General features: G+C 43.4%; 1 protein-coding gene across 1 annotated transcript; it reads right to left on the bottom strand.

Moving 5' to 3' along the window:
• Positions 1–6,961: 6,961 nt before the first annotated feature.
• On the bottom strand, positions 6,962–8,001 carry LOC111075821. The gene is made up of 3 exons (XM_022369315.2): positions 7,773–8,001; positions 7,624–7,713; positions 6,962–7,561 (listed from the first exon to the last, which is right to left on the bottom strand). The coding sequence occupies exons 1-3, from the start codon at positions 7,968–7,970 to the stop codon at positions 6,962–6,964; spliced, it is 888 nt and encodes a 295-aa protein (XP_022225007.2). The 5' UTR covers positions 7,971–8,001.
• Positions 8,002–9,590: the final 1,589 nt, after the last annotated feature.

Raw genomic sequence — 9,590 nt, 5'->3', positions numbered from 1 at the left:
TACCTTATTGTAATCGACATGTATCTACACCCGCCCCCTCACTTTAATAGCCGTTTCAACCGTTCTTTCGTCTCTTCGTCTTGCACCTTCTTTCTATCGCCCTTCGAAATCACTCTCTCGATCTATCAGCTCTCTCGTTCTCTCGAACACTCCCTCGCTCTCATTTCGTAGCATCGCGTAGGGCACGGGCAATTCGGTCCGTCTGCCCTAACATGCCTTCGCAATGGTCATGATCTGCTCTAGCACTTGCATGCCTTTGCAATCTCTCGCACTTTTCTTTCCTCGCATATATAAACACGAATCGCGGTTTATATATGCATCTAGCTCAGCGATGCCCAAAGCAAGCTGACGGCTGGGCACTCACCAATACTCCCAAACAAAAACACAAATACCAATAAGGGAACAGTGCAAACTCGAAGAAAAGACAACAACAAAAACACATTGAAATCGTGTGCGGCAAAAAAAATTACCGTAATTTTTGCTTGCGAGCGAATCAGAGAAGAGACAAAACCGGTTTTTGCTGGACGGATCGCATACACACAGTGATGTTTGCTTGTGTTGGGCTTTCGGTATGTTGGTACACAGCACAAACTGTGTATGCATAAAAGAATTGTTTGCCTATGCTGAGGGCAATTACAAAAACAAATGGGCTCCGTGGGCAATGGGCCTGGGCCTGGGCATCGCTGATCTAGCTTTCGTCTTTCTTTCGTCTTCGCTATCGCTCTCTTCATCTATCTTTCTCTCGCTTGCATTAGGGCACGGGCAATTCGGTCCGCCTGCCCTTACGAGAGTCTTGACGTAGCACTCGCACCTGACACATCGTCGCCTAATCGATCGGGCATATTAGCAATAAAAAAACATATATGTACATTGATCTGTTCGTGACGTTTCATTGTAAATAAAGGTGATACATTTGGTATCCAGTGAACAAAGACTTCATAAGCGATATCGCTAATGAGAGCTACGGAACACTCAAGCATGTAAAACTATTGTTTTAAGATCCAAAACGATCAAAATAAATCACTGATCGCTTAGTTTGTGTCAGTAAAATTATTTTCGATAGTTCGAAAACGAATCGTTTGGTGGCCTTTTATGATATCATTTGCGAGACGATTTAAATGTCATTAAAGGCCATAAGTAATAAAGTACGAAATTACAAATTTTTGTTTATCTTGGGGTTGAAATAGCGACGAACCGAACTGAGAATCTAAGAAATCAGAGCGTTGAAAAATAAGAAATACATCCTAATATGATTAAACGATAGACAACGACTAGCCCACCCCTAGCAATAAGTGCCATCACCAAAATGTGGTAACGCTCACACGCAAGGCAGCCATTTGCAAAACGAAGCCGATTCAGCGGCTATAAAAGGAAGCACCCCACAACCGATTGATCATTTGTCCTCCACCATTTGAACATTGAACATCGAATTCTGTATGTCTTGTTTGCTTTTTTACATTTTATTTACATTTATATTTTATTCTCCGGTCACGGCAAAACTCTCCACTCTGCCTCTGCATCCAAGTAGTTGGCAAAATATTATAAATATTAGTTCCCCGCTTTGGCCCCCGAGGCCTGCCGTCCGCTGTATGAAATCGCCGCGGGAAGCCCCCGGAGGAGGTGCCAGTGGGGGTTGTGGGGATTATTATTATTATTCTGTGCGTGTCTTTGTAAAGTGCAGTCAGGACAGTATCGACATGCTGTTTCGGGGCCTTTGCTTTCGCAAAATGCGTAATGTCCCATACAAACGGATATTTCTGTAAACCATAATTCACCGCCTTTCCATTTGCAGGGCATCCATCGGCAACACAGCTGTATCACAGCCGATCTTCTGCCAAAGCAGGTTATTACGCGCCTAGCTTCTGAATATATAATTTCAATCCCCAACCACTTTAAAGTGGATCGTCTTGTACTTCTTCCCGTCAACCGATTGTGCCGCAAACACTAGAAATTTCCAGTTTGCGAAAAAACATTCGGCCGGGGCGTACTCAGAGCTGTACCACTCGTCCATTAAAATATAGAACGGTCCGAACTCCTCCAATCCTGAGAAGTCCTCTATAAATTGGTCTCTGCTTATGTGCCTATGTTCGCTATTCACGAATGTGATCGCATCTGCTATTTCAGCAGTATGGCGCACATAACGAGAATTCAAGCGGAAAAAATTTTCTATGGCATCCATTTTCGGTATGTTTACTGTTAATATTCACTATTCACTATGCGAACTATTTTTCAATTGCGATCACGCTCACACAACACACACTTGCTGCAAGTACACACCTGCTTTAGCAATATGACATTGGGCTTTGGCACTTTTCTAGCACTAGAGACAACATTATACTTCTCTATTAGGAGTTGGTTGCGAAAGCATATATTATATTATATACATACAATAGTTTTTCTACATACGATCATCAGCACTGCGACGAAAAAGTAAGTACATCGCAAAACTATTTAAATATTTCTCCCTGCGGAAGGGTACATGCCGGGGGAATTGAGGCTCAGGCAATCTCGAATTTGTCCCTTTCAGACTGCCTTAGAGGTGAGCGGCCGGGCGAGGGATATCGTATGAGTAGAATCCTACGCACTGAGAACACTGGGCCAAGTGAAGGAAGAAGTTAAGTAAATGAATTTGCTGGGGAAATTAGAGCAAAAAGCATGCATCAAGTATCAGTATCATCCCGAATTTTTCCACCCGCTATTTTTCGGAGAATTAAGCAAATCAGTGCCGGAATATTAAGTGCAATATTCACACGCTCATATTGAAATTTGCAATCGCAAAGTTACATCTTCCACTCGTTGCCATTCTGCATACGAATAGAAGAAGAAATAGTCAATTTTTAGCGTTTAAACTGAAAATAACAACCACCACCACGACTACCAGGGAGCTGGTAGTGCCGGGACTACGCGCTGGAGCACGCGCTGATGCGCATACTTTTGAGCTCAGCCAACTTTGGAAGTGGACGTGGACATGGTGGACGTGGACGCGTCTCTGCCGCTCCTATCGTCCATGCCGCTCCTGTCGTCCATGCCGCTCCTGCCGATGATGAGCCAGTGGTGTCTCATGAGCGTTGGGCTGTTCAGGTGGCCCGCGCTGAGGCCGAGGAGTAATCATTAAAAATCATTAATTATCATTAATGATCAATAACGAATACAAAAAAATAGGTATATCAATTTTTTAGTTCATTTATTTCCATTAATACTACCTAACTACTAACTAATACTACCTAACTACCTTCCAGCTTCATATACGCTCCTACAAATTTAGCAAGAAATATTGGAGCTGTCTCTCCGTTCTTAAGCTCCGGTACGTGCCCGGCTGCTAACAAGCTGATCTCGCCCTGCAGTCATGTCTGGAACACCTCCAACTCATCAGTGTTAACATTGTGCAAGCTGATTTGGTCAGACGAGCACAGTCCGAAAAACTTTTCTAGTACCAATCGTAAGTTGGCAAGCTGCCTCTCCTTGTACTCCCGGTGAGGAGGCAGCGCTGCAGCTGTATCTGCCTGCTCCAACACCGATTGCCAAGTATCCTTTTTCAAAATGCTCCTCATGTATACCCTTCGCAATACTCGGTCTTTGTAGAGGTACCGCTCTGCCAAATTATTTTCAAATGTATGTAGTCCCGCAGCACCGGCAAATGCGCGTAGTGGTAGCAATACAATTCCGCTTTTCCATTTGCATTGCAAAACCCCAAAATTTTTTTTAAAAAAAAAATTTTTTTTTTTCTTCCCCCCTTGGGGGGGGCCCCAAAAAGGGGGAAGGGGGCTTTTTTTTTTCCCCGCCCATGGTGATGTCTTCTGTGACTGCCTGTTAAATACAAATATTTTCATATACTCTTTCAGATATGATATTGCTTTGACTTACCACCGCAATGTGGAGTACTGCAAGTCGGCTGTCCAGCTCAGCAGTATAGGCCACAATTACCAGCATTTTTATTCTGGATGGAATGCCATGCTATTTTGGATAACAAATATTGAGCAAATTGCAACAGCCATGCTTAAATAACATCATACTTACACCTGTTTCAAACTGTCTCACGTGCAGTTCGTCGTAAGTGATGAAGAACAGTGAGAACGTACGCAATATCTCTACGCTTTCCACAAAAAAAACGGCGTATGTGCCCGTTATTCTCTTCAGCATTAACAAATTGTATTGAGGATTCTATATCAGCAGGACGGTGCCGAAAATTTTCACTATTTAGGAAATAATCTCTGATTGTATCCATTGATTTGATTTTTGATGATTTGCTTTGATTGCGAATAGATCCAAATCACTGTTCTATTCTAATATTTGATCTTTTTGAAAGTATCTGACAACTTCATGTATTTTTATACCCGTACTCAAAAAAGAGTTAAAGGGTATATTAGATTTGTGGTAAAAGTGGAGAGAGAGAACGAAACTCTTCCGACCCCATAAAGTATCAATAGCCGAGTCGATATAGCCATGTCTGTCTGTCTGTCCGTCTTGATGAGCGCCTAGATCTCAGAGACTAGAAGAGCTAGAGAAACCAAATCTGGTTTCCAGACTCATGTGATATCACACTGCTACAAGTGTATTTCAAAATTTCGACCCGCCCCCACAAAAGACGAAAATCTGTGGCAGGCACAATTTTAAAGATACAATAAAACTGAAAACGCTGTATCGTAGATACAGATTCTAAAAAATCATAAGCTCAAAAATGTATATACTGACTGTGAACGGGTATAAGTAGAGTCGCGTCCCCAGAGCTTTAGCAAATCTAATTTTCACTCTGCCCATTCCTCATTTATGTTGCGGCAGGTCAGCTCTTGGCGAAGTCACAGTTTTTTTTACATAGGTTAAGCCACTAACCATACAGTATATAGATGTGCCAGTTCATACAACAAAAGGGGCACAAGCTGAGTGTTCTGTCCCGGCTCCCAGCGCTTCGGCTCTGTGAGGCTGAGACACTCTGGTCGGGAGCCAGGCCATTCGGGTCGGGAGCTGGGACGTTCGGGTCGGGAGCTGGGCCGTTCGGCATGTATGACTCATGTCGGGAAGCGAAAGCAAGCTGAGAATTGCAAATGTATGTGTGTAAACAGACACGACAAAATTTTGTATCAATTCTTATTTTCCGAAACCGTTTTGAGTTTGTTTTGAGTTTCGTTTCCAGGTTACGTAAATGTGTGTGTGCCATGTATTCACACATACTGTGCTTGTGTGTGGGCTCTACAATTGTTGGCCGCTTGAATTGGTTTTTCGTTTTGTTTTGAGGGCTGATGTGATGTAGCGACCTATTCAGGGCCGGATCAACCCTCAACCGGGCCCTGGGCAACCATCAATCTGGGGCCCTCCTTTATTTTGTATTTTTCTCAGTGGCTATTATATTTTGTATTCATTATTTGGAGTTTTGTTTTTTCAACAAAATTTTTCTGCTATTTCTAGGAGGGCCCTAGGCAACTGCTAATCCGGTCCTGGACCTATTCCCGTCGTAAGACTTCATATTTTCTTGGTGTGTTCTGTCGCTCGACTCGACTCGACTCGACGCGGGTCTAGGCATTGACGAAGCAGGCGAATATTTGAATTTTATCGACCATCCGGTCGTTTAAATTCATGAATTGAATTCAAGAATTTTTACATTTTATCGACCATCCCGGTCGTTTAAATTCATGAATTTCTTCAAGAATTTTTACATATTGATATTTTTAAAACTATTCAGTCTTGTCCAAACAGCCTATCCATTTCCATTTCAATCTCAAGATCTTCTTGAGAAGTTTCGGGAGGCTCTGGTGGTTCTTCGGGAGGCTCTGGTGGTTCCACCTCAAAAGGTGCTTCCTCACCCTCCGGTGGTGGTTCATCGAGCATTTGCATTTGCTCTATAATGCATGCCAATTGAAATGGGACTATTTCAATTAGTCCCATCGGATTGCCATCTAGGAACTGCATTTTTCTTTGACGCATCAAAGCCTTATTGCACTTGTGATGTCTCCTGAATTGTCCACAATAGCCACATTGCAGGCAAATGTATTTTTTCGGAGTGACAATGCACACTTTAATGAGCTGTTTTCGCATCTCCGTGGAAACCTTGTGGCTTACTCCACAAATAATACATGCATGCCGTAAGCTCTGCGCCATTTTAAATCCTGGAGGTGCCCAACAGCCTCTGGGCACTCTCCACCAGGGGATGCCGTCTATCGCATTCCCCCGGCATACGATTATCGGGCTGCAGGGGTGGACTATTGTGGTCGAAATAGCGCATTGGTGGGTAACAAATTTGCTCGTACCTTTTAGGTCGCGATTGCTTCAACTTTAATGGGGGAAGCCCCGGAAGTGAACTGGAGTTCACTTCGAATGAGAAATTAATCTCGTGCTTCCCTTTCATGGGTTTAAATGTGGTTTTAACCCGGGGAGTTTTCACTGCACCCGGCTTAAACTGAACAGTGAGCAGAGTGGAGTTGGAACATGGAGCTAAAAACTCAACGCCCTCGCCCACTCCCCGTTCCAGCCCAGAACGTATTCCAGTGCTGGTGCTGGGAATATCGTCGCTGGGAATTTCAGCAGCGCATTTTTGTTGGTATTCGTACCTAGTCTCAGCTGAGGCACTTGTGCTACACTCGAACGGCGTGCCTCCTGATCCATCAAAATGGACAGGTGGAGGCTCGCTTCGTCGCGAACGACTAAAAGAGCTGCGAGCTCTTCGTCGGGTGCTCCACGTACAGTAGCGGCCACCAGCTGTTGGTGCGCACGTGAGCGAGCTACGCGAGCTTGAGCCACCGGAATTGATTCCGTTGGCTCGAACATATTTTGAGTTTTCTTCATACTTACTCAGTATATTTTACGTCTATCGACGTAATTTCACATTTGTCTGGCAGACAACACGTACACTTGTACACACACGTACACTTGTACAATTCTGCACTTGAAAATATACTGAAAAATGAAGAACACAGAATACGGGAAATATTATTATTATACAATTATTATTATTATTATTCAATTATTATTAATTCATTTCTAGCAATTTCATAAAAACTCCTGCAAATTGCAACAAAAATCTTGGAGCTCTTGTTATGTTATTCAGTTCCGGTACGTGGCCGGCTGCTAATGAAACAATTTCGCTCTGGAGGCATCGAAGGAACGTCTCCAGGTCATCATTGTTTGTATTGTGCAGACTGAGATCGTCTGACGGGCATAAATCGAAAAATTTCCCTAACATTAATCTTAAATTCCTAAGCTCCCGCTCCTTATACTCCCAATGGGGCGACAACGCTGCAGCTGCATCTGCAGCGTCCATCTCCGACTGCCACGAACTTTTCTTGTATATTGTTTGCCTGTATACCCTACGTAATATTTTGTTCGCGCACTTGTAATTGGTCGACAACGTTATATCCAAGTGCGTGTAATCGGTAAGTACAGGAATGTGGGCGTAATGGTATGCGTACTGAACCGCCACTTCATTAGCTGGACAGCCGTCGCATATTACCGCCAATATTTTTTTTTGGATACTCTCTCCATTCACTCGTATGCCACCAATGCGGATCAGCACACGTTGAACATGATCCTTAATTTTATTGCTGCCCATGATGACTTCTTCTGTGACTGCCTGTTAATTAAAAATATTCTTTTTAAAGGAGCTATTATCACTTTTTATTATTTATCACTTACCACCGCAATGTGAAGCACCGCAAACCTGCTGTTCAGCTCAGCAGTTTGGGCCGCAATCACCAACATTTTTATTTTTGAAGATATTCCGTCCTGTTTTGAGTTAACAAATTCTCAGAAATTTATTTTAAATAATTTAAATAAATACTTACATTTGGTGCGAACTGTCTGAGGTGCATTTCGTTAAATGTGAGGAAGAATGGTGTGAAAGACCGTAATACATCTACGCTTTCCACAAATAAACGTTCATTAATATGCCCCTGCTCGGAATTGGCAAAGTTAATGGCAGAATCTATATTTTGCAGCTCGAACCGTTCACTGGCTTTAAAATAATTCCGGATAGTTTCCATGCTTGTTGCGTTTCGTTTTCAATGTTTACTTTTGAGCAAGTAACTAACTGTGAATTTGTCTTTTTTTTTTAAATCTGGCAATACCAATAATGCAGTATATACAACATAAAGTATTTACCATACCGAATTTTCGGTATATTTTCCGAAATCTACCAGGGACCGGGAAGGGCATCGAGGGATCGGCGTGCCTTCAATCGGGCCCTGCAGGCCGTCGTCCGAGGCACGTCTGCGAACGCGTCGCAGTCGGAATACAACCGAATTCAGCAATTGAACATGCTGAACGTATTAGCGAACTTCGGCCATGGTGGACGTCGACATGGTGGACGTGGACGTGACCGCGTCCATGCCGCTCCTGTCGTCCCTGCCGCTCCTGTCGTCCATGCCGCTCCTGTCGTCCATGCCGCTCTTATCGTCCATGCCGCTCCTGCCGATGATGCCGCTCCTATCGTCCATGCCGATGATGCCGCTCCTGCCGATGATGAGCCAGTGGTGTCTCATGAGCGTTGGGCTGTGCAGGTGGCCCACGCTGAGGCCGAGGAGTAATCATTAAAAATCATTAATAACACTACTCGACAAAATCGAACTTTTTTTTTCCTCAAGGATCCAAACCGACTTTTTCTGATAGATATGGGGCTTTACAATTTTTTAAAGAATTATGGTTTTTTTTCTATGGCAGAACTTTTTTTTGAAGAATTTTTGAAGTCTGGTATTTTTTTTTTAAGCTTTTTTCAGAGGTAGCGCTTGTTTTTTTCATATAACTCTAGTATCTTACGTCTGGTTGTAAAGAACTTTGCTATTTTGAAAAGATAATTGAAACAGCTAGAAGTTGAGCCCAAACACTTTGTGATTACAGCTTACCGTCTGGGAAATATAAAGCATTGAAATGCAAAAATGATGATTTTTGTGCGGTATTTTTTACGAAATTTTGACTTTGAAAACTCAGGAAAAGTCGAAAAAAAAAGAGAGGCGTGCGAGCGCCGGGGCGCGACCACAACCCGACCAGTCAGTATATACATTTGGCTATAATTTTTATTTATTTACATTTACATTTTTTTGCTACATAGGCACACACAAACAGTATACTACACTACAGTAGATTGTACATGTTCATTTAGATTCTAATCCCCCGCAGGCGTTGCCGCGCACCAACGCGGCAGGGGGAGCGAGATGGAATGAGTTGAGTTGTCGATGGGTGGGGGGGGGGGGAAAGCAACAGAATTAATTCTCATTCTGGCTATAATTATGATCCGACTGATTCAGATTGGCCTGGAGTAGGGCCACGAACTGGTTGTTTACGACTTTAGGCCGCCACGTCGCCTGTGGGGGGGGGGCGGGGGTGTCACGACGGTGATACACATGAGCTGGCAAATTTGGTTACCCTACCTATAGCTGAGATCAGGCGCTCACAAGACGGACGGGACGGACGGACGGACGGACAGACAGACATGGCTATACGACCGGCTATGATGCGACAGAATATATATACTTATGGGGTCGGAATTTCCCTCTGCGTTACACACACCACTTTACCACAACAATAACCCTACTTTTTGAGCGGGTATAATTATATCTTGTGTCCTCTATTTTTTTGTGTATAGGTGCGTTAATTTGGCGTCGTTT

Source organism: Drosophila obscura, unplaced genomic scaffold, assembly GCF_018151105.1.
Source record: "Drosophila obscura isolate BZ-5 IFL unplaced genomic scaffold, ASM1815110v1 contig_200, whole genome shotgun sequence".
Taxonomy (NCBI): Eukaryota; Metazoa; Arthropoda; class Insecta; order Diptera; family Drosophilidae; genus Drosophila; species Drosophila obscura.
The sequence above is the reverse complement of the archived record's forward strand: the minus strand, read 5'-3'. Positions and strand labels throughout refer to the sequence as shown.